General features: G+C 41.6%; 1 protein-coding gene across 1 annotated transcript; it reads right to left on the bottom strand.

The window, feature by feature from the left end:
• Positions 1–891: 891 nt before the first annotated feature.
• LOC138851047 (uncharacterized) lies at positions 892–19,542 on the bottom strand. The gene is made up of 3 exons (XM_070095190.1): positions 19,177–19,542; positions 10,992–11,892; positions 892–10,270 (listed from the first exon to the last, which is right to left on the bottom strand). Coding segments are annotated over exons 1-3 (1,362 nt in total). The 5' UTR covers positions 19,178–19,542; the 3' UTR covers positions 892–9,810.
• Between the last annotated feature and the right edge of the window lie 5,077 nt (positions 19,543–24,619).

The raw sequence follows: 24,619 nt of genomic DNA, 5'->3' as shown, positions 1-24,619 counted from the left end.
TTGTGGCAACATAAAGTTGTGATAATTTTGAGAAATTGAGAAGTTTATATTGACATAGGATCCCAGGAGAGTTGGGCATAGCAAGTGTACTCGTGGTGTATTGAGTGACGTAAAAGATGTCTTGTAGAGGCACCATGGGATTTTTTTTTTTTTTTTTTTTTTTTGTTCTTGGACGTCTGGGTAGGTGGTGGTCTGTGATCACAAAAAAAATTGAACTTTATTGACTTAAGACTCGGGGAGACTGACACCAGCCATCTATCATTATTCTATCATGCAGGAGGAGCCACATGTCTATGGCACATCCAACAAAATAAGCCGATTTTTGGATGTCACTACTGCCCGGCTCCGGCTGGGTTACAAGTATCTTTGGCAGGTTAAATCACCAAAAATCCGCTGGCTTACCGATCCGCCCCCTTTAAAAATTATGATCATAGTTATAACCATTTATTATAGGAATACTTTAGATTTTTCTGAGTGAGTTGTCTCTGAATTCATTAATTTATGTCATTCCAGTACTTAATGACTCAAGTTGTGACAGTTGTCCATCTGGTAGTTTACACTTAGTTTGGTCAACATCACAGGTACTGGTAACCCAGCCGTGCCGGGCAGTAGTGATATTCAAGAGTCTGTTTATTTTGTTGGATGCACCATAGACATGTGGCTCCTCCTGCATGATAGAATGATGATAGATGGACTGACTGGTGTCAGTCTCCCTCAGTCTTTAATCAATGAAGTTCAGTTAAGCTTCTTTTCGTATTATTGTTCTCAGATTACTAACTGTCAGCCCATGATTGTAATCTTCTTCTTGGAATTCATATGACTGCCAATTTATCAGTTTTTTTCATGCTCTCAGCTACATGGGTGAGGTGACGTAGGAGATAAATACAAGAGTTGTGTTGTTTATGGGTGTATATAATACTTACATAGAGAAGAGGCTGAGTCTTGGCCGTGGGTGGCCCAGTAGATCAAAGTTTATAAGTGACAGTATACAACAAATTCGCCAAGTTTGGGTCCCCAAGATGTGACTTTCTGATAGTCATTTATTGCATATACTTGTATTTGCAATTTAGTTTTAAATAGTTTACCTGCTTGTTTACTGTATTTGTTAAATATTTAATACCCGTGTAAAACCTTTAATGCCTAAAAATAAAACTATTCTTGATACTCAAATTCAGTAATTTTCTTTGATTTAGCAGTGATATTATTTTTAGATGGAATTGATTTTTAGAACTTACAATAAGACTGTCAATGTGAATAGTCGCCGCTTGTAGAATTCAACCCCTCAAGGGAGGGTCCTAGACGTTGGTGAGGGTCTCTTGATCTAGGGAGTTAGATCTGTGCTCCAGTTCCCTAAATTAAACCTGAGTACCTTCCACCCCCCCACATGCACTATATAATCCCACGGGTCTAGAGCTCCTTCATGATTATAATATTTTAGAATTCAAGTTCTTGACCTGAATGTCATTAAATGTAAATAAAAATGTACATATGTACTTATTAGACTATATCCCAGCTGATGTTTCTTATAACCATGTACAATGATATGTTTAATCTACTGACATGTACTTTCGTTACATACCCAATGTATCAATCTTATTTGAATCCATTTGTCGTATGTATGTATATATATCTATATATATATATATATATATATATATATATATATATATATATATATATATATATATATATATATATATATATATATATGCAATACAACTGTAGACAGGCGATCTTAACAATGCAGAAGCTGTGGAGGATAGAAATATTCAGCTCATGTTCTTTTACACATCTTGTGTCATCAGGAGCTGTGAGGTGTTGCATGGCATGAGTAGCAACAGAAAGAATTAGGAGAGGGTAGGGTATTTAGGTGGGTGGCGAACGGTTCCTCTCATATCTGAGAGAAGCTGCCTGGTGTCACCACGCTATCTTTCTCTGAGAAAACTTAAACTCATTTCACTTGTTGCTACTCTTGCAACATTGCATAGCAACTGGTGATGTACTGAGACATGTGAAAGTACTTGAATTGAAGATTTCCAACTCCGTGGCTCATCTTGAATATGTATGTATATATATTTTGTGCCGAACAGGTAAAACGTGCGATTTTGGTTTAAATAACAACGCTGTTCTTGTCGAATAAGTCTAGCGAAAATTTGTGTATGTAATAAATTCGCAAAAATCATTATGAACCTAACGAGAAAATATATATTTTATTGAGTTTGTTTATTATTAAATTATTGTAAACTTATTTGAAATATATTTAGTTGGATTAATTATTATTATAATCAAAAAGAAGGGCTATACAGCACTGCAGGGTAGGGAAGGAAGCGTGGGTATTGGATGGCAGAAGGGAGGAGGGATGATCAGTAGGTTACAGAAAACAGAGGGGCAGGGGATGGTACGGGGGTAGAGGGTAGCAAGAGATTGAAGTAGAAAGGGCTGAAGGTATCAGAATTTGTGAAGTAAGTCAGTTGTTGTCAAAAAGTCAATGAGAGAGTCTGGATGAAAGGTGGGTCCATCAGCGAGAAGGGAAGGTAAAGAGAGAGCAGCGGAGCGAAGACGACGACGGAGGTAAATTCTGCGTGCTCGTTGATAAAGTGGGCAGTCCAACAGAATGTGGCTGACTGATAATGGAACTTGGCAGTTCTCACATAGAGGAGCAGGGCGCCTCTCCATGAGATATCCATGAGTAAGACGAGTATGGCCAATGCGAAGACGAGAGAGAGTAGTCTCCCAACCTCGACACTGGTGATAAGAAAACGGCCAATAACCTATACTCGGTTTAATAGATTGAAGTTTGTTGCCGAGCATAGTACACCAACGTTGTTGCCAACGGGTGTGAAGGTGGGAAGATATTGCAGCAAAATAGTCCGTAAATGGAATACCTCTACATGAAACTGGTAGGTCATGTACTGCTGACCGCGCAGCAGTGTCTGCCTGTTCATTGCCCTGTACGTCAACATGACCAGGGACCCAACAAAAAACAATATCTTTATGCTTGGTAAAGATGCGGCGTAGCCAAAGTTGGATACGGAGGACTAAGGGGTGAGGTGTATCAAATTTCTGTATAGCCTGTAAAGCACTAAGGGAGTCTGAGACAACCACAAATGATGACACAGGCATAGATGCAATACGGATAAGTACTGTAAGGATGGCATACAATTCAGCAGTAAAAATACTAGCCGAAGATAGTAAATGCCCTTGTACAACGCTGTCCGGAAACACTGCTGCGAATCCTACACCGTCAGAAGACTTAGAGCCATCTGTGTACACAGCAATGGCATGAGAATGAGAGTGAAAGTGGTCAAGAAAAAGAGAGCGGGAAGCGACCGTAGACAGTTGGGCTTTCGAGCAAGGGAAAGAGAAAGAACAGACTCGAACAGCTGGAACTCCCAGGGGGGTAGGGAAAAGTGAGATGCTACATGTACATAGAAAGGTGGTAATTGAAGAGAAGACAAGAGTGAATGAAGGCGAAGAGAGAAGGGACGGAGTAAACAGGGGCAGTGAACAAATAATGTCTACTAATATCAGTGACCATTCTATAAATGGAAGGATTGCGGAGATCATGAGAGCGTACATAGTAGCGAAGGCAATGGGCATCATGGCGATCGGATAAGGATGGAACGTTCGCTTCTGCATAGAGGCTCTCGACAGGGGAAGAGCGAAAAGCACCAAGGCATAAACGTAATCCTTGGTGATGAATGGGGTTAAGGCTAGAGAGAGTAGCAGGAGATGCTGCTGAATAGATCTGATCACCATAATCAAGTTTCGATAAAATAAGGGTGGAATGTAGGCGAAGGAGGGTTCGACGATCAGCTCCCCATGAAAGATGAGCAAGGGTTTTAAGAAGGTTCAGCTGGCTGTGACAAGTTGCCTTCAGAGAGGTAATGTGAGGTTTCCAGGATAACCTACGATCAAAGAGGAGGCCCAGAAACTTGACTGTATCACGTTCAGGGATACAGGAGCCATAGAGGTACAAAGGATGATCGGAGATGACAGAGCATCTAGTGAAAGTAATTTGGTGGGTTTTAGTGCTGGAAAATTTAAACCCACATGTGGTGGCCCAATTAGAAACACGGTCGACTGCATGCTGGAGAGAAACTGTAATAAGGTGACAGTCAGCGCCTGCACAGGCAATAGCGAAGTCATCAACATAGAGTGATGACCAAATATTTGATGGAAGACTAGAGGCCAAATCATTAATAGCAAGGAGAAAAAGTGTTGCGCTCAGAAAACATCCCTGGGGGACACCTTCAGCTTGGATAAAGTCCGGGGAGAGCACATTATTAACCCGAACACGGAAATGCCTGTCAGTTAAAAAGTTCTTAAGGAAGGATGGTAGATTGCCTCAAAGGCCTAAGGAGTGGGCTTGGGCTAAAATATTATACCTCCTAGTTGTGTCATATGCCTTCTCAAGGTCAAAAAATATGGCAATAACTGAGTGGTTATTCGCAAAGGCATTATGAACATACGTATCCAAGCGTAGTAAGGGGTCTATGGTAGAACGTCCCTTACGAAAGCCATATTGACGAGTGGAGAGACTGTTGTGTGTCTCTAAATGCCACATTAAACGTCTATTTACTAGGCGTGCCATCACTTTGCAAACTGCACTGGTAAGAGCAATGGGACGATAGTGGGAGGTTTCATGTCCCGTAGTGCCTGGTTTGCGGAAAGGGAGAACAATGGCGGATTTCCACAGCTGTGGAAGAACTCCTTGTGACCAAATAAGATTGTAAAGGCGTAATAGGACTACAAGGGCTGACTGATGTAAATGTTGTAGCATACGAATATGAATGTCGTCGGGCCCAGCTGCCGATGATCGGCAAGCTGAGAGTGTTGCCTCCAGTTCTTGAAGTGTAAAAGGCACATTATACTGTTCTTCTCTGAGAGAAGAAAAGTCCAAGGGTGCTAACTCTCTGGCAGACTTTGAGGAAAGAAATGAGGGGCATAGATGGAGTCCCTGAGAAATATGGACCAGATGATTGCCAATTTCATTGGCAACATCTAGTGGGTTTGCTATATCAACACCGGCAACCCGCAGAACAGGAGCCGGGTCAGGAGAATATTTACCACTCAGTTTTCGTACTTTTTTTCCAGACTTCACTCATAGAGGAAGCAGAGGTGATGGTGGAGACATGATCTCGCCAGCAAGTGCGTTTAGCATCATGGATGACACGGCGAGCGATCGCACGCTTCTGCTTAAAATCAAGAAGTCTCTCTGTGGTTCTATTGTACCAGTACCTGCTCCATGCAGCGCGTTTCAAATGTACTGCACGAGCACAAGCAGGAGACCACCAAGGCACGCATTTCTGAGAATGCCTGCCCGAAGTTTGGGGTATAGAATGAGAAGCTGCGGTTAAAACAGAGGATGAGAAGAGGTGTAAAAGCTCATCGATAGAGGACGAAGAAGGAACCTCTCTAAAAACAGTTAGGTGTGAGTAAAGGTTCCAATTTGCCTGATCAAATTGCCAGTGAGGGATGCGAAGAGGTGGTGAATATGAAGGGGAAGTAAAAATGATTGGGAAATGATCACTGTCATGTAAATCCGGAAGAACAGACCAAGTGAAGTCTAATGCGGCGGAGGAAGAGCACACTGAGAGATCGATGCAAGAGAGAGTGTGAGTCCGAGGATCAAAATGGGTGTGAGTACCTGTATTTAAAACATGGAGGGGGTGGGTGGCAAGAAAAGCCTCTAACTGAATGCCACGGGAATCACAGTGAGACCCCCCCAGAGGAAATGGTGGGCATTAAAATCACCAAGTAACAGAATCGGTGGCGGTAATGACGAAACAAGAAAGGCAATGTCCGGAATAGATAATGCCCGAGGAGAGAGATATAAAGAACAGAGCGTATACCACCTTTGCAAGTGGATACGGGCTGCTGTGTAATGCAGCGAAGTACGAACAAATAGCTGATGGTACGGAATATCAGTGCGTAGAAGAAGGGCACTTTCATTAAAGGTCCCATCAGGAAAAGGATCTGAAGAATACAATAAATTATAGCCTGAGATGGGAGAGATAACAGCAGAGTGTAATTTTGGTTCCTGTAAGCAAACACCAACAGGGGAAAACTGGGAGAGTAACATCTGAAGCTCACCCCGATTACCCCTGAGGCTGCGTATATTCCACTGTAAATAGGCCATGATTGGCAATGATAAAGATACCTGAAATCCACAGGTAAGGGTTCCTATGGACTAGAGGGGTTAGAAAAGTCCACATGCGGAGGCAGTGGAAAACGTTCAAGCAGCGAAGGAACGGTGCGCTGTGATGTGAAGAAAGGAGTTGCGCAGATGGAGTAGAGGAGAGAGAAGGAGCGGAGGGTGGATCAGTGTCCATTGATGGTTTGGTCTCTGCAATATATTCAGAGATTGCTTCAAGTGTTTCAGAATTCAGAGACATCGTATGGGAGACAATATTGGAAATGGTAGGGGGAGGATGAGTAAAGATTGGAACTGTAATGGACTGTACCAAGGTAGGAGAGGGCGAAAGGGTGGAGGGAACTGGAGAAGCGTGGAAGGGGACAGAAGAGGCAGAAACCTGGGAGGTGGCAGAAGAGGAAGAAACTTGGGAGGGAACAGGGGAGGAAGGTACAGTACGAGGAGGAGGATGAACCTCTACACTTGTAACAGAGCCAGTGAGAGGGGGAGAACCAGGTACAGAGACAGGGAAGGGAAAATGAGGAGGTGGAAAATGGGTAGGAGGTGTTAACGGACCTTTTTTTGACTTTTGAGAAGTAGAGGGACGATTGGGAGGAGGTGCCATACGAGATCTCGTTGCTACTGAGGCTTGTGAGAGAGAACACGAAGAAGCGAGATCAGACTGAGACGTTGAAGTAGGGACGTCTGAGCCGAGGACAGCAGAAGAATTAGCTACAGGAGTGACTATGGGAGAGGTAACCACAGAGGTGGGTGCAGAAGATGGGATACCAGAAGTGGGGGGACGTTTCGAAACACGGGAATAAGAAACATGAGGTAGTCTCCCTTGGAGGCGGAGATGAGAAACTTCCATGGCATAAGGGAGACCTTCTGCCTCTTTGAGGTAACGGATTTCCTGCTCATTTAAGTAGACTTGACAGCGGCGAGAGTACGAAGGGTGAGCCTCATGACAATTATGGCAAGAGGGAGGTCAATTGCAAGACGTATTAGAATGGTCATCGGCACCACAGACTGGGCATTCGGCGATAGATCTGCAATATTTCGCTGGATGGCCAAATCGCCAGCAATTTCTACACTGTTGCGGTGTAGGGATCACCTTTCAAACTTGTAACCGATGTCCTGCTACATAAACTGAGGATGGGAGTTCACGGCTGTCAAAAGTTAAACAAGCCACATTGCTAGGGTATTGTCTCCGCCCGCGGGCAGGAAGAATGTAAGTATCTACCTTGAGGATTGGGAGATCTTGGAGTTCCAGCTGTTCAAGAATGTCAGTGCCACATGTCTGGAAATTTTGTTGAACTATGGTATGGGGCAGAATGACGGTACCACTACAAGAATTGAGGGAATGATGCTTTTCAATAGTGACAGGAACAGTATCGATATGGGAAAGACGAGAAAGCTCATGAGCCTGGGTAGCATTCTGTACGGTGATGATGTGCATACCGCTCTTAAGAGCATGAAAAGAAATATCTTTACCAACATGGCGTAAGAGTGCCTTGCCAATACTGTGGTCAGAAAGATAGGCAGTAGAGGAAGTCGGTTGTAAAGTGAAGAATTTAGTCCATTGTGCAGTCTGAAACTGAGCGTGGAAAGGTAGTGAAGGACGTGTCGATCTTTTCTGAGAAGAACGAGAAGGTGGAGAAGTATCATCAGCAGGTAATTGTCGTTGGCATTTAGGCATGGGACCAGAGTTGGTCCGACGTGGAACGGGCCGGCGATTCGAAAATTGCCGCACCGTAGAGAGAGAGGCGGGAAGCATAGAGGAGAGTGAAGGTCAGATAAATTGAAGGAGTCAGTCGAGCCTCAGTACCTGAAGCGGGTGAGGAAACAGCACGGGCAAGAGGTACAGAGGCATGAGGAGTGTCCGAAGAGTGGTAAAAGACAAGGCGGGGTCAGAACGGGGTGCGGTATCAAGAAGGGGCCCGGGGGTAGCAGGTTCATGGACTAGGGCTGCCATGATTAGGTTACTTCTTTCTTTTTGTTTTTAAGAAAAAAAAAGAAAGAAAAGAAAAAAATAAAAAAAAGAATAAAAAAAGGGGGGACCGGGGAGTGATAGTTCCTAGGAGGAATGAAAGGGCCAGAAATCTCCCTCTGCGCCCAAGAGGACCTCAGCACCGCAAGTAGCGCAGATGCAGCATGGAACCCATGCCATACCCTACCCATCATGCCAGTAAACCGGCAATCCGGGATAGCAACCTCACATCTGCCGAGCTACCTCGGTGGACAAAAGAGAGGGCGGCCGGAAATCCGCCACAAAGCATACCTCCTTCGGCCACCACCCCCGGAATCCGAAAGGTGGCTTCCAGAGATACACCCGTCGCCCGAGAGACACCCAAAGCCACCCTCTGGGATACCAGAGAGGGATCAGGACATCCCCAGGCAATCCAGATTCCATGGCAAACTACGCCACCGCCAAGAACCTCAATGGAATGGGATGGACCCGGGTACCCTTTCCCCTACCTAGGAACTAGCGTGCCTGTGGGGAAAAAAAAAAAAAAAAAAAGGCCAAAAAGGAAGGGCAAAAGGGAGGGGTGGGGAGGAGGAGGAGGAAAGGAAAAAGGGGAGGATGGGATAGGGAACGGGGGATTGGGGGGTAATTAGGTTCGGTCTGAGGAAGTAGACCGACAGGTCTAATTCCTCAGACCAAGAGCCTCTTCACCACGCCAAGGAGCCCCCCTTGAAGAGGAAGTTGGATTAAACTTAATTAAATTGTGCTTGTTATAATAAGGTTAGGTAAGTTTTCTAAGATTCTTTTGGTAAAAAATTATTAATTTTTACATTAACATATATGAAAACAAATCTTGAAACGTATGACAGAAAATTTTAGAAAGGACTTAATTTTAAACGAGTTCTTGCTAATTGACCAGTTTTACCTATTCGGCACGACATTATATATATATATATATATATATATATATATATATATATATATATATATATATATATATATATATATATATATATATATATATATATATATATATATATGTATATGCAAGGAATTTGCAAGAGCAGGCGAAATATACACAAACACTGATCTCTGGCTGAAGGAGACTCGAATCTACGAACCTTGGAACAAAGTACACAGTGCTTTACCAATCTACCCACAATGGACCAATACCTTGCATTGTTAATATCTCTAGTAAGGCTGATGCATGCAGGGGATGAGATGAGAAGCTGTAAGCCTTCTCCCTGTAAGCTGCCTGCCTTGGATCAAAGTCTAGCGCAAACTGGACTCCAAGGTATTGGTCCAGTGTGGGTAGATTGGTAAAGCACTGCGTACCTTGCTCCAAGGTTCGTAGGTTCGAGTCTCCTTCAGCCAGAGATCAGTGTTTATATATATATATATATATATATATATATATATATATATATATATATATATATATATATATTGCTCATGTAGTCTTCATTGAGGCTTAAGTTTGCCCGAAATGCTCTGCATAACAATGGGCTTTCAACATGCGTTATTAACTGTTATTCATTTTTTGAACAAACAACGTATGTGGAAATAAATTATTAATCTGAATTTGAGTTTCTAAAATATTAAATATACATACATTTCTTCCCTCATAGACATTCTTTCAACAATCTTTAACTATTGCTAATACTATATTTTCCAAAACTCCGTAACAAGATCTGTTTAAGATTACCACTTAAGATATTACTCCATATTCTAACATCTCATCAAATATAGAGAGAAGTCGAGGTCGCAGAAGTGGATTACTGTCCAACTGTTTCAACATCCTTTCCCTGTGCTCCTTTACAAGCGTTTCATAGTCTCCATCAGTTATATCATCCAGATCCATCACCTCCCCTGCCTGAGTCACCACAATAGGCACAACCATCATCCCCATTATCAAACCAAACAAGTTCTTCTTGTGATATTCCTCTCGTAGTTCCTGAGATGTTTTCTCAGCTTTGGTTCCTCCTGCCTCCAGCACCTCTCTTAAGGACTCATAGTAAACATTCAAGAAGGTTTCCAAATTGTCCTTCCTTTCAGGTCCATTGAAACTGGTGTACATGAAGTAGTTGAGGTCTGTGGCTGGCGAGGCTTTGCGACTGATTTGGAAGTCCAGCAGTCTTACATCGACCGGGACACCTGTCTCATCGTACCTGTTGGATAAATACTTACATGTAAGTCAGTTTAAGCCATAACAAACGACTGTCGCTGAATAAACAAGAAGGTGGACAGAGGCTCAAACCGTGGTCCCGAGATTTAACAGGTCCATCCCGGTGGCTGAGTTGTAAACCATTGGATCTGCTAATCTCTGAACCACGGTTAGAGTCTCTGAACCACGGTTACAGTCAACTACCATTCACTACAGTGAATGGCAGTTGAATTCCAAAAGTTTTTGTGAGGTTTCAATTACATTTTCAAGAAAAATTCTTTCAGAATGAGACTGAAAGATGAAGAAAACTTTTGTAATATAATTAATATTCAGTGTAGCTAAACTATTAAAACAATAGTTGTTTATTGTGATGTTATTGTAAATATTAACATATAATGTTGGAAGTGTAATGAACACTAGACATTGGAAACAGAGAAACTCGTTTGGAGTCATAAATATTCCAAGAAATTAATGAGCTGAAGGTCTCAGAGGCCGAAGTATAAAACCCACTTTTGATCCAAGAAATTGGAGTTACCCACTATTCTGTACGTGTGCAAGGCACGTAGGTTCGATCCTCCATAAAGGACTTAACCCTCTGACCTCTCCCATGAGACGAAAGAATAGCGATCCGGCTTTGGCAAATCTGAATAAATACAATTCCCCGTAGGCACTGCATGACCGCAATGGGTTTGAGCGCTTTCCTATGAATATAATATTATGCTTACTTGAACAAGATGTTGTTGTTCCAGCAGTCACCATGACAAAGCACATCAAAGGGAGGACACTTCTTTATTTGTTCCAGGAAGACGTCGCTGCTATTTGGTGCAAAGTCTTTCAGCCAATCAGCGATTTTTTCGTACCCACCGATTCTCTCTGCTATGTCTGCTGCATTCTCGGCTTGTGAAGTAAGCATTTTCTTAAAGTCATCGCCTCCAAATATTGAGTGAAAGTCTTTCTGAATATATGTGTACTTGTCTTCCAATACTACTGATGTTTCTTTCTGATATAAGATAGAGGCAGCGTGAAGTTTACCTAGTTCCTTGAGGACAAGGACAGCGTGGGCCTTGTCCATTCCTTTCATACGGTCAAACATTTTGAAACCTTCCGGGCGCAAATCTCCAAGAAATATAACTTCCTCTTGTTCAGTAATATGAGCAAAATAGCAGTGAGGAGCCCGTATTGGTTCACGTCCTACAAGACTGAGCTGAGCGTTGAGTAAGGGCAAAAGTTCCAGGTAATATCCCGCCTCCTTCTGAAAAACTGTAGTCGCAAATTCATTGAATATTTGGAGGGCACGACATGGATTACATTTCACTACAAATGAGGTTTTCCTGTCTTTTCCTTCTTTATGATAACAAACATCTACACTTGTCACGATGCATGCGTAGTTGTCGCCCTTGCTAGTGAAGTCTGTAACAGTCCATGAGAGCAGCTGTGCACTGCTGCCTTGTTGTGCATTCAGAGCTTGTTTGACGTGCGACTCTGTGATGAGACTTCGATATGTTTTCTGTGGAGCCTCATTCACCTCTTCTGACTGCTTCACATCTACTGCCTCTTCTGCTTGCCTGCCATTCACTGTATTCTCTGCTTGCCTGCCATTCACTGCCTGTTCTTGCTTGTCACACACTGCAAAACACATGTCAGTATGAGTTCATTTTGATCCTCTTTATGCTTATAGTAGAAGGAGTGGTGTTGGGGGGATGGGATGTTAGTGACTTTGAGATAACCCGTGTGGGTCATTCAGAGTAATGAGTAATGGAGGCTTAGTCCTCTTTCTTCGATGTGTGGTTTAGCGCTTAACTTGACTACATTAACAACAATAAAAATAGTAAACCACGGAATTGGTAGGATTAGAACCCATGGGAAGTGAGTCGTGAAACTCAAGGCCAGTGCATAACCCACTGGGCAGCTGGCTGATTCATTCAACTAGGTATATTGCAATCGTGTTATTACGATTTCGTGAATAATAATAATAATAATAATAATAATAATAATAATACATCATCGTGCCATCCTTGACTGATTTGTTTGTCCAACAGTAGTGACCCATCACATTTCCCATACTAATTGTTAATACAAATTCCATTTGACTATATTTATATGTTTTGAAGCGATTGCTGATTACAATGGTCTGTTTGAAGATAAGAGTAGAACAGTTGATTATGAAGCATGACCTTGCTAAAATATAAGGTAATATTTCTGTAATACTTTTGTGAGTTAATTCATCTCTGAATAAATAACTTTACTATTGTCACTAGATATAAACATGTAAATAGTTCATTACCATTGTAACTTGATTAGTTAGGAAAACTTTGAGGCCCACTTTTTCATGACTCACGAAATCTTAATGGCACGATTTCAAACAAACCATACTACGGGCGGGGATAGAACCCGTGATCAGAGTTATAAAACTCCAGACCGAAGTGTTTCATTATATACTTCTGTAGTCTTTTGACTACCACCCACAGGATGGGTATTGGATAACTACCACCCACAGGATTGGTATTAGATGACTACCACCCACAGGATGGGTATTGGATGACTACGACCCACAAGATGGGTACGGGGTGACTACGACCCACAGGATGGGTATTGAGTGACTACGACCCACAAGATGGGTCTTGAGTGACTACGACCCACAGGATGGGTATGGGGTGACTACCACCCACAGGATGGGTACGGGGTGACTACTATCATGCGGGTTTTCGATACATGGATGGGGTAAGAATACTCACGTAGGCTGGTAGTACGTATAATATAACGGAAGGTATGGGAAGGCACCAACAGCCGACCTGCCTCTCTCTGCTCCCTAACTTGACTGACTCACAAGTGTCTACAGTGCGAGGGGGTGTTTGAAATCCTGCTATGGTCAGCAGCAATATGAATACAGTCAGTGATTCACACAGAGACGGTTGGTAGTGAGTCATCTACTGGTACACTGGTTACTGGTAACTGGTACTACTGCTGAGAGCAACGCTAACGTATGTCGTCCCGACATACAACTAATACAAACTTAGAGATGGCAGGTATATGGCTTGGGCTGATTCTATACAATGTCAAAGTACACAACAATTGAACATTATAACATACATAAGTAGAATATTGGAATGGAAGCTATGTAACTGAAACTGTAGTGAAACTGTAATGCAATACAAGGTATAATATAGCACAACTCATCGAATGAAACTCAACATTGGGATTACACAATAGAAGTGATAAAAAAAAATTTGATCGATCGATCTGTATTCATGTGATCTACGGATTCTGAGGAAGGAATATATACAAAGAAAGAAGTGTTTAACAGAAAGGCAGATTCGGTGCACTCAAATCTAGACTGTTAACTCTCAGAAATCGGAGAGAACGTGAACACAAAAAAAAAATTCTTGAATACTGATAAGTTGATACTGAATTATTCATCTATACAGGTTATTTACATTTAACCCCAACTCTGCTAGGGTGAGATTGACATATGCAGAATGGGTGTCATCTCTTGGAGGATCAAACTCTGTAGCACTGGCTAACTCATACTGTATTTGAGGCAAATCTGAATTGGTAGTTACAAATGATACTTGAGGATTTCTCAATACCTGTCGTGTACGTAGGGAATAACGACATTCAGGTTGATCGTCTGACTGAGTACCAGAGGTAGAGAGTACAGGATCAGGAGGATTGTCAGAGTCTGTCACATTAGTCTGGGTTGGAACATCATTATCATCACATACTAACTTCATATGATCTAAATGCGATTCTTTATACTGACCAGTACTAATTTCTCTAACCTTATACTTATTACCAGTGATATGTTCAACTACTCGATAAGGACCAACAAACTTTTGATCAAGCTTAGGCATTGCAGACGTTTTGTTAAAGTTAGTCAGCATAACTCTCGAACCTACTTTGATTTTGGATGGCTTTGCTCGAGTGTTTGCGACTCTTGTAAATTCTGCTGTTGATTTATGAAGTGTTTCACGGATTCTTCTAAAAACACTTTGAGCTAAGCTGTTACGAGTTGCTATGAAATCATCAGGGTTGTAATTTGGTTTCGGATTAGAATATAGCAACTCATAAGGCAAACGTTTATCTACACCGTACAATGCATAATGTGGAGTGTCACCTATAGAAACATTGTAAGCAGAATTTATAGCACACTGCACATCAGGTATAACTTCATCCCAAGTTTCACTGTTGGGATTGATAGTGGCTCTCAAGACATCAAGTACTTTCTTATTGGTACGTTCTGCTAACCCATTGCTGGCAGGATGATGAGGAACAATGGTGGATTTAGAGATCTTGTACAAGGTGCACAAATTTTCAAGAATCTCATTACAGAATTCACCTCCATTATCTGTTACTGGGGACTTAGGGGTGGTATGCCTGCAGATAATGCGTTCTTTAAACTCTTTAGCTACTGTCTCGGCAGTCTTATCTGCAATAGGAACTAACTCACAATATCTGGTGAAATGATCTACCATAACACACAGATGTTTGTTGCCCTGGAGGGAACATTGGAAATTAGTTAACAAATCTAGCGCAACTCTTTCCCAAGGTTCGCTAGTGGTTGGATACACTTGGATTGGATTAGGACCATTAGCATTACCTTTATGTTGCATGCAGACACTACATTTCTTAACATACTCAGAAATATCAGTTGCCATACGAGGCCAAAAGTATTTCAATCTGGCTTGTTTTACTGAACGATCCATACCAGGGTGCGCAACACCTGGTACATCGTGAACTAGCTGTAAGGCTACATTCACTAGTGACTGTGGAATTACTAACTGGTATACTCTTCTGCTAGGAGTACCCAACTTGGCTGTTCGATACAGTAATTCTTGGTTCATGACAAAGTCACTGATGGGTGCTGGTGGCTTCACAGTCAGAATAAGATCTTCCTGGAGCAGGAATCGAATCACACCAGACCACATGGGATCTGTTCGTTGAGCATTCTTGACATCTTCAGCACTAAATGGAGGGTCTGCAGTTACTATACTAACATGTCACGATAAGGCATCTGCGACTACATTTGACTTGCCAGGTAAGTGTTCAAAGGTGGGATTGAACTTTTGGATAGTCAAGGTCCAGCTGGCTAACCTTCCAGTAGGTTGTTTGTTCTGGAATAAAGGTATCAGTGGAGCGTGGTCTGTCAAGACATGAACAGAGTACTGATAAATAATGTCTCGGAAGTGCTTTAAAGACCATACTATTGCTAAAGCTTCTTGCTCAGTTACTGTATAATTACGTTCAGCCTTCGTAAGGACTTGGCTAGCATATGCAACTGCGTTGTACTTGCCATCAGTCTTCTGAGCTAGTACGGCACCTATGCCAATAGAACTAGCATCAGTTGTCAGATAGAAGGGCTTAGAAAAATCTGGAAATTTCAAAATTGGAGCAGATGTTAGTTTGTCTTTTAGAGTTTGGAATGCTCTTTCTTGACGGAAGGTCCAAACAAAAGGAGCATCTTTCTTAAGCAACTCAGTTAGAGAAGCAGCTATAGAAGAAAAATTGGCAATGAAAGATCTATAAATACCTGCTAAGCCCACAAAGGATCTTACGGCATCAGCAGTTTTGGGAGTTGGAAAATTAGTACTGCAGTTACTTTACTTTGGTGAGTCGTAACCCCTCTAGGAGTGACTACGTGACCAAGAAACTTAATTTCTGATCTGAAAAATTGACATTTAGACAGTTTGATCTTTAAATTGGCTTCTTCAAGCTTACCAAGTACTATATCAAGTTTTTTCAAGTGTGTATCCACGTCTTTAGACATGACGATTACGTCATCTAAGTACACCATAAGTGCATTACCTATGAGACCTCTAAAGATATTAGTCATGAGCCTTGAGAACGTGATAGGGGAGGATCGTAATCCAAACGCCATACGGAGGAAGTGATAATGACCTGTAGGAGTGGAGAATGCAGTTAGCTCTTGGCTGTCCTCGTGAACATAAGAACATAAGAAAGGAGGAACACTGCAGGAGGCCTGCTGGCCCATACTAGGCAGGTCCTTTACAATTCATCCCACTAACAAAACATTTGCCCAACCCAATTTTCAGTGCCACCCAAGAAATAAGCTCTGATGTGAAATTCCCACTCAAATCCAACCCCTCCCACTCATGTACTTATCCAACCTAGATTTGAAACTACCCAAAGTCCCAGCCTCAATAACCCAACTAGGTAGACTGTTCCACTCATCAACTACCCTATTTCCAAACCAATACTTTCCTATGTCCTTTCTAAATCTAAACTTATCTAATTTAAATCCATTACTGTGGGTTCTCTCTTGGAGAGAGATCCTCAAGGCCTTATTAATATCCCCTTTATTAATACCTATCTTCCACTTATACACTTCGATCAGGTCTCCCCTCATTCTTCGTCTAACAAGTGAATGTAACTTAAGAGTCTTCAATCTTTCTTCATAAGGAAGATTTCTAATGCTATGTATTAATTTAGTCATCCTACGCTGAATGTTTTCTAACGAATTTATGTCCATTTTGTAATACGGAGACCAGAACTGAGCTGCATAATCTAGGTGAGGCCTTACTAATGATGTATAAAGCTGCAGTATGACCTCTGGACTTCTGTTGCTTACACTTCTTGATATAAATCCCAGTAATCTATTTGCCTTATTACGTACGCTTAGGCATTGCTGTCTTGGTTTAAGGTTGCTGCTCACCATAACCCCCAAGTCCTTTTCGCAATCTGTATGGCTAAGTTCTACATCATTTAATTTATAAGTACTAGGGTTATGGGCACTCCCAAGCTTCAGAACCTTGCATTTATCTACATTGAACTGCATCTGCCACTTTTCTGACCAAGAATAGAGTTTGTTTAAATCCTCCTGAAGTTCCCTAACATCTACATTTGAATCAATTATCCTACCTATCTTTGTGTCATCGGCGAATTTGCTCATATCACTAGTAATTCCCTCATCAAGATCATTGATATATATTATAAACAACAACGGGCCCAAGACTGATCCCTGTGGAACGCCACTTGTTACAGATCCCCACTCGGATTTAACCCCATTTATGGACACTCTCTGCTTCCTGTCAGTGAGCCATGACTCGATCCACGAGAGCACTTTTCCCCCAATGCCATGAGCTGCCACTTTCTTTAACAGTCTATGGTGCGGAACTCTATCAAAAGCCTTACTAAAATCTAAGTAAATAATATCAAATTCTTTATTGTGGTCAACAGACTCAAAAGCTTTACTGAAGAAAGTTAATAAATTAGTTAGACAAGACCGGCCTCTTGTGAATCCATGCTGAGTATCATTAATCAAGCTATGCTTATCGAGATGGCTTCTTATAATCTCAGCTATAATTGAGTCTAGTAATTTGCCTACAATTGAGGTCAGGCTTATTGGGCGGTAATTTGACGGTAACGACTTGTCCCCTGTTTTAAAAATAGGAGTTACATTAGCCATCTTCCACATATCAGACACTACACCTGTTTGAAGAGATAAATTAAAAATATTAGTTAATGGTTCACAGAGTTCCATTTTGCATTCCTTAAGAACCCTTGAAAAAACCTCATCAGGACCCGGCGACTTATTTTGCTTCAGTCTGTCTATCTGCTTCACAAGAGGGACTTGCCAAAACCCTTGTAACAAATCCAGGGTTGAAAAGACTTTGTTATCTCCGATGTTACGTAAAAGATCACCCAGTACAGGGAGTGGAAAGCGATCTGGAATAGTTTTCGCATTTAACTTCCTAAAGTCAATCACTGGGCGCCAAGTACCATCCTTCTTAGGTACTAGGATCAAGGGTGCATTCCAAGATGAATTGCTAGGTGCAATAACTCCATCATCAAGCATTTGATTGATCAATTCTTCTGCGACAGCAACTTGTGAATGAGGCATTCTGTACGCAGGTATATAGATAGGTCTAGTACCAGGTTCAAGTGGAATACGATGGGACAATAAGTTTGTTATACCCATCTTGTATGGGGTGACTACGACCCACAGGATGGGTATTGGGTGACTACGACCCACAGGATGGGTATTGGGTGACTACCACCCACAGGATGGGTACAGGGTGACTACCACCCACAGGATGGGTACGGGGTGACTACCACCCACAGGATGGGTACGGGGTGACTACCACCCACAGGATGGGTATGGGGTGGCTACCACCCACAGGATGGGTACAGGGTGACTACCACCGACAGGATGGGTACCCGGTGTGTAATTAATATATTAAACTAAGTGAAGTATGAAATTAACGGCTGAAAGGGATTTATCAGTGAAACTTTTTTTTATTAAAAGAACTAACAAGGTTTACCTGTCGTCTGTCACGCTGGACGAGTTTACTTTCGTATTCCATTACACATAATAATTTTTGTGTCATGTTCCATTTTCTGTCATCTCACAGGATAAGTTTGGTGTCATACTCATCATATAGGATGGTTGACCTGTCATGTGCCATCAAACATGATGAATTTCACTCATACTTCATTCATACAACATGGTTTCCCTGTCATATTCCATTACATACGTGGCCATAACTCTGATAATCTTGGTTTCCACAAGTAGATGATACAACTTATACAAGGCCTACACAGATAAGGTAACAGCTAGCAAATATATATAAGGAGACTTGAATTACTTCCCATCCAGCCCAGTATTCGAACCTGGTTCCTTTAGTTTGTGAGCCAAACACTATACAGGGTACAAACTCACTACTAAGCTTACTTAAAACGTTTATAAGTCTATGTGAAGATATGGGTATGTCAATCAAGAAAGAATTTTTGCTTATATAGTTCTCTTGAAGGTGTTCAATCGTCAAGTACAAGTCGAAATAGTCAATTTTTGTATCCTCTATTTGTCTCCAAGTGGTTATGCTTCCCGTTGAGAAATAATCATTACACCTTGATACAAAAACATTCACGAGTCTATATAAATAATATACTTACTTTTTAAGGAGAGACGTTTGACTGGAGAGTTTTTAACGAGGTAGTTTGGAGTAAGGGTACTTCTCAGAACTATTTGGGTATTTGATAGTTCACTGAACTATTTAGAATACAGGGTGATCACACTAGCCATTCAAGAACAGGTTGATCACTGGACTCTTTGAAGAGTAGGTTGATCAAAGAACTTATTGAAGGACAGATTGATCACAGTACTGAAGAACACGTTCATAAAATGACTCTTTGAAGAATAGGTTGATGATAGGGCTCTTTGAAGTAAATGATCAAAGGACTAACTGAAGTACGAGATTATTACGGGACTCCTTGGAGGATAGAGTGGAAGAGTGGGTCACACCAAGTTGGTCTGTGGTTATCACCTGAGTGTGTGTGTGTTCAGGGCACCACGAGTAAGATTATCCAGGTTGCCAAGCATAGTATTTACAGAAGTTGTGAGTACTGCAGTAGATGTGACACAAAAACGATTTTTCTGTAATTGTTTTCGTGATTTCTCACATTATCATAGGTCCTTGATAATGTGAGAAGTCACAAAAGCGCTTGGAATTTCACTATTTTTCACAGTGGTTGTTCTGCATATAATATATATATATATATATATATATATATATATATATATATATATATATATATATATATATATATATATATATATATATATATATATATATAATGTATATGTCGTGCCGAATAGGCAGAACTTGCTATCTTGGCTTAAATAGCAACGCTCATCTTGCCATAGAGGACAAGTGAAAATTTGAGTATACATGGGAAATCTGGAAAAACAGATGGGACATGCAACTATGACCACCCTAGAAAATGTCATGCCCATATGACAACAGGAAAATGCAAACTCCCTTCCTGTAAGCTTTTTCACCCTGAAATGTGTACCTCTTCAGTACAGGAAAGACTGTGCTATAACTTAAATTGCCAGGCATACCATCTAAAGGGGACAAAAAGATACAAAACATCCAGGCCATGGGAAAACCTGGGTAGCCACAGCCACTCAAGAGGGAGAGGTTTTTTAGTGCCAGGAAGGAAAAAAAACTGGCAGGAAATGGCAGAAATCGCACACCAAATCCAGTCATTCCTGGAGTGGAACCACAGTCGATGGCCTCCACTCCAAACCATCAGATACAGATACTAATGCCGGAAAAAAATCCCCCCCCCCAGTACCAACAATACCACCAGTCCGATAACATTCTTCTTTGCAAATATACAGGGTCTAAAGCCAGCAACAAACAACAAAATACCTTTCATCCGTGGACTGCTTGCAGAGGCAAAGGCAATGTTCGCAGCTTTCACTGAGACCCACATAAAGGATCACTTGGACAACGAAATATGGATCCCAGGTTACAACCTATACAGATGTGACAGAGTGAACAGGCAAAAGGGGAAGGGGTTGGCCTGTACATTGCAGAGTCACTTGTTTGCACAGAACTGCTTAATGCCTCAAATGACGTAGTGGAAGTTTTAGCAGTAAAGGTCGAGAACCAAAACCTAGTCATTGTGGTAGTCTACAAGCCTCCGGATGCAACATCCCAGCAATTCCAGGAACAGCTGTTAAAAATTGACCACTGTCTGGAAAATCTTCCAGCTCCTGCACCCAACATCTTGCTCCTGGGGGATTTCAACTTAAGGCACCTAAAATGGAGGAATATAGCAAATAATATTGTTGCAGTAATAACACCAGGAGGCAGCTCTGATGAAAACTCACACTCACACGAGCTTTTAAATCTCTGCACAAAATTCAATTTAAACCAGCAAATAATAGAGCCTACTAGACTGGAGAATACACTAGACCTCATCTTCACTAACAATGATGATCTGATAAGAAATGTCACCATATCAAAAACAATATACTCAGATCACAACATAATTGAGGTTCAGACATGTATGCGTGGAGCCCCAGACCGACAAAATGAGACTAGTCACGAGGGAGCATTCACCAAATTCAACTTCAATAACAAAAACATAAAGTGGGACCAAGTAAACCAAGTCCTAACCGATATAAGCTGGGAAGATATACTAAGCAACACAGACCCAAACTTATGCCTAGAACAGATTAACTCGGTGGCACTCGATGTATGCACAAGGCTTATTCCTCTAAGAAAAAGGAGGAGTAGATGTAAAATAGAAAGAGACAGGCGCTCCCTTTACAGGCGACGGAAAAGAATAACAGAGCGGCTAAAAGAGGTCAATATATCTGAAATGCGCAGGGAGACACTGGTCAGAGAAATAGCAAGCATCGAACTTGAGCTAAAAGAATCCTTTAGGAGTCAGGAATCGCGGGAAGAACTAAAAGCCATAAATGAAATCGAAAGAAACCCAAAGTATTTCTTCTCCTATGCCAAATCAAAATCGAGAACAACGTCCAGTATTGGGCCCCTACTTAAACAAGATGGGTCCTACACAGATGACAACAAGGAAATGAGTGAGCTACTCAAGTCCCAATATGACTCAGTTTTTAGCAAGCCGCTAACCAGACTGAGAGTCGAAGATCAAAATGAATTTTTTATGAGAGAGCCACAAAATTTGATTAACACAAGCCTATCCGATGTTATCCTGACGCCAAATGACTTCGAACAGGCGATAAATGACATGCCCATGCACTCTGCCCCAGGGCCAGACTCATGGAACTCTGTGTTCATCAAAAACTGCAAGAAGCCCCTATCACGAGCCTTTTCCATCCTATGGAGAGGGAGCATGGACACGGGGGTCGTCCCTCAGTTACTAAAAACAACAGACATAGCCCCACTCCACAAAGGGGGCAGTAAAGCAACAGCAAAGAACTACAGCCCAATAGCACTAACATCCCATATCATAAAAATCTTTGAAAGGGTCCTAAGAAGCAAGATCACCACCCATCTAGAAACCCATCAGTTACACAACCCATGGCAACATGGGTTTAGAACAGGTCGCTCCTGTCTGTCTCAACTACTGGATCACTACGACAAGGTCCTAAATGCACTAGAAGACAAAAAGAATGCAGATGTAATATATACAGACTTTGCAAAAGCCTTCGACAAGTGTGACCATGGCGTAATAGCGCACAAAATGCGCGCTAAAGGAATAACAGGAAAAGTCGGTCGATGGATCTATAATTTCCTCACTAACAGAACACAGAGAGTAGTCGTCAACAGAGTAAAGTCCGAGGCAGCTACGGTGAAAAGCTCTGTTCCACAAGGCACAGTACTAGCTCCCATCTTGTTCCTCATCCTCATATCCGACATAGACAAGGATGTCAGCCACAGCACCGTGTCTTCCTTTGCAGATGACACCCGAATCTGCATGACAGTGTCTTCCATTGCAGACACTGCAAGGCTCCAGGCGGACATCAACCAAATCTTTCAGTGGGCTGCAGAAAACAATATGAAGTTCAACGATGAGAAATTTCAATTACTCAGATATGGTAAACATGAGGAAATTAAATCTTCATCAGAGTACAAAACAAATTCTGGCCACAAAATAGAGCGAAACACCAACGTCAAAGACCTGGGAGTGATTATGTCGGAGGATCTCACCTTCAAGGACCATAACATTGTATCAATCGCATCTGCTAGAAAAATGACAGGATGGATAATGAGAACCTTCAAAACTAGGGAGGGCAAGCCCATGATGACACTCTTCAGGTCACTTGTTCTATCTAGGCTGGAATATTGCTGCACTCTAACAGCACCTTTCAAGGCAGGTGAAATTGCCGACCTAGAAAATGTACAGAGAACTTTCACGGCGCGCATAACGGAGATAAAACACCTCAATTACTGGGAGCGCTTGAGGTTTCTAAACCTGTATTCCCTGGAACGCAGGCGGGAGAGATACATGATTATATACACCTGGAAAATCCTAGAGGGACTAGTACCGAACTTGCACACGAAAATCACTCACTACGAAAGCAAAAGACTTGGCAGACGATGCACCATCCCCCCAATGAAAAGCAGGGGTGTCACTAGCACGTTAAGAGACCATACAATAAGTGTCAGGGGCCCGAGACTGTTCAACTGCCTCCCAGCACACATAAGGGGGATTACCAACAGACCCCTGGCAGTCTTCAAGCTGGCACTGGACAAGCACCTAAAGTCAGTTCCTGATCAGCCGGGCTGTGGCTCGTACGTTGGTTTGCGTGCAGCCAGCAGCAACAGCCTGGTTGATCAGGCGCTGATCCACCAGGAGGCCTGGTCACAGACCGGGCCGCGGGGGCGTTGACCCCCGAAACTCTCTCCAGGTAAACTCCAGGTACAATAATTTCGCCAAAATCATTCTGAACCTAACAAAAAACATATATTTGATTGTGTTTGTTTAGTATTAAATTATTGTAAACGTATTTAAAATATATTTAGTTGGGTTAGGCTAAAATAAATTGTTCTTGCTATAATAAGGTTAGGTAAGTTTTCTAAGATTCTTTTGGTGCAAAATTAAAATTTTTTACATTAACATTAATGAAAAAATATATCTTTAAACATATAAGTGAAAATTTTCGAAAGGTCTTAATTTTAAATGAGTTCTTGCTAATTGACCAGTTTTACATATTCGGCACGACATATATGTATATATATATATATATATATATATATATATATATATATATATATATATATATATTTTGTGTGTGTGTGTGTGTGTGTGTGTGTGTGTGTGTGTGTGTGTCTGTGTATAATGTCATACCGAATAGATACAATTAGTCAAATAGTAAGAACTCGTTTAAAATTAAGTATTTTTTAAATTTTCTCTTATATGTTTCATGATATATTTTTTCATTTATGTAATGTAAAAATTAATAATTTTGTACCAAAAGAACCTTAGAAAACTTACCTAACCTTATTATAACAAACGCAATTTAATTTAGTCTAATCCCACTAAATATATTTTAGATACGTTTACATTAATTTAATAATGAACAAACACAATGAAAGATATTTGTTTTCGTTAGGTTCAGAATGATTTTTGCGAAATTTTTGCATACACAAATTTTTGCTTGCCTTATTCGGCAAGAAGAACGTTGCTATTTAAGCCAAAATCGTAAGTTTCACCTTTTCGGCACGACATATATACAAAATACTGCAACCAGCTGGGAATCGAACCTGGGACATTTATCCCTGTTCCTTAGAAGCCAAGGCCCGGTGGCTTGGTGGCTAAAGCTCCCGCTTCACACACGGAGGGTCCGGGTTCGATTCCCGGCGGGTGGAAACATTTCGACACGTTTCCTTACACCTGTTGTCCTGTTCACCTAGCAGCAAATAGGTACCTGGGTGTTAGTCGACTGGTGTGGGTCGCATCCTGGGGGACAAGATTAAGGACCCCAATGGAAATAAGTTAGACAGTCCTCGATGACGCACTGACTTTCTTGGGTTATCCTGGGTGGCTAACCCTCCGGGGTTAAAAATCCGAACGAAATCTTATCTCTCTCTCTCTCTTATCTAATCTCCCGTCGCCT

The sequence above is a fragment of the Cherax quadricarinatus genome, chromosome 49, assembly GCF_038502225.1.
Source record: "Cherax quadricarinatus isolate ZL_2023a chromosome 49, ASM3850222v1, whole genome shotgun sequence".
Classification (NCBI taxonomy): domain Eukaryota; kingdom Metazoa; phylum Arthropoda; class Malacostraca; order Decapoda; family Parastacidae; genus Cherax; species Cherax quadricarinatus.
The sequence above is the reverse complement of the archived record's forward strand: the minus strand, read 5'-3'. Positions and strand labels throughout refer to the sequence as shown.

Coding starts and splice junctions, on each gene's coding strand:
- LOC138851047 (XM_070095190.1), bottom strand. Junction 10,271..10,991: donor AACAACAACATCTTGTTCAA/GTAAGCATAATA, acceptor TTTATCCAACAG/GTACGATGAGACAGGTGTCC.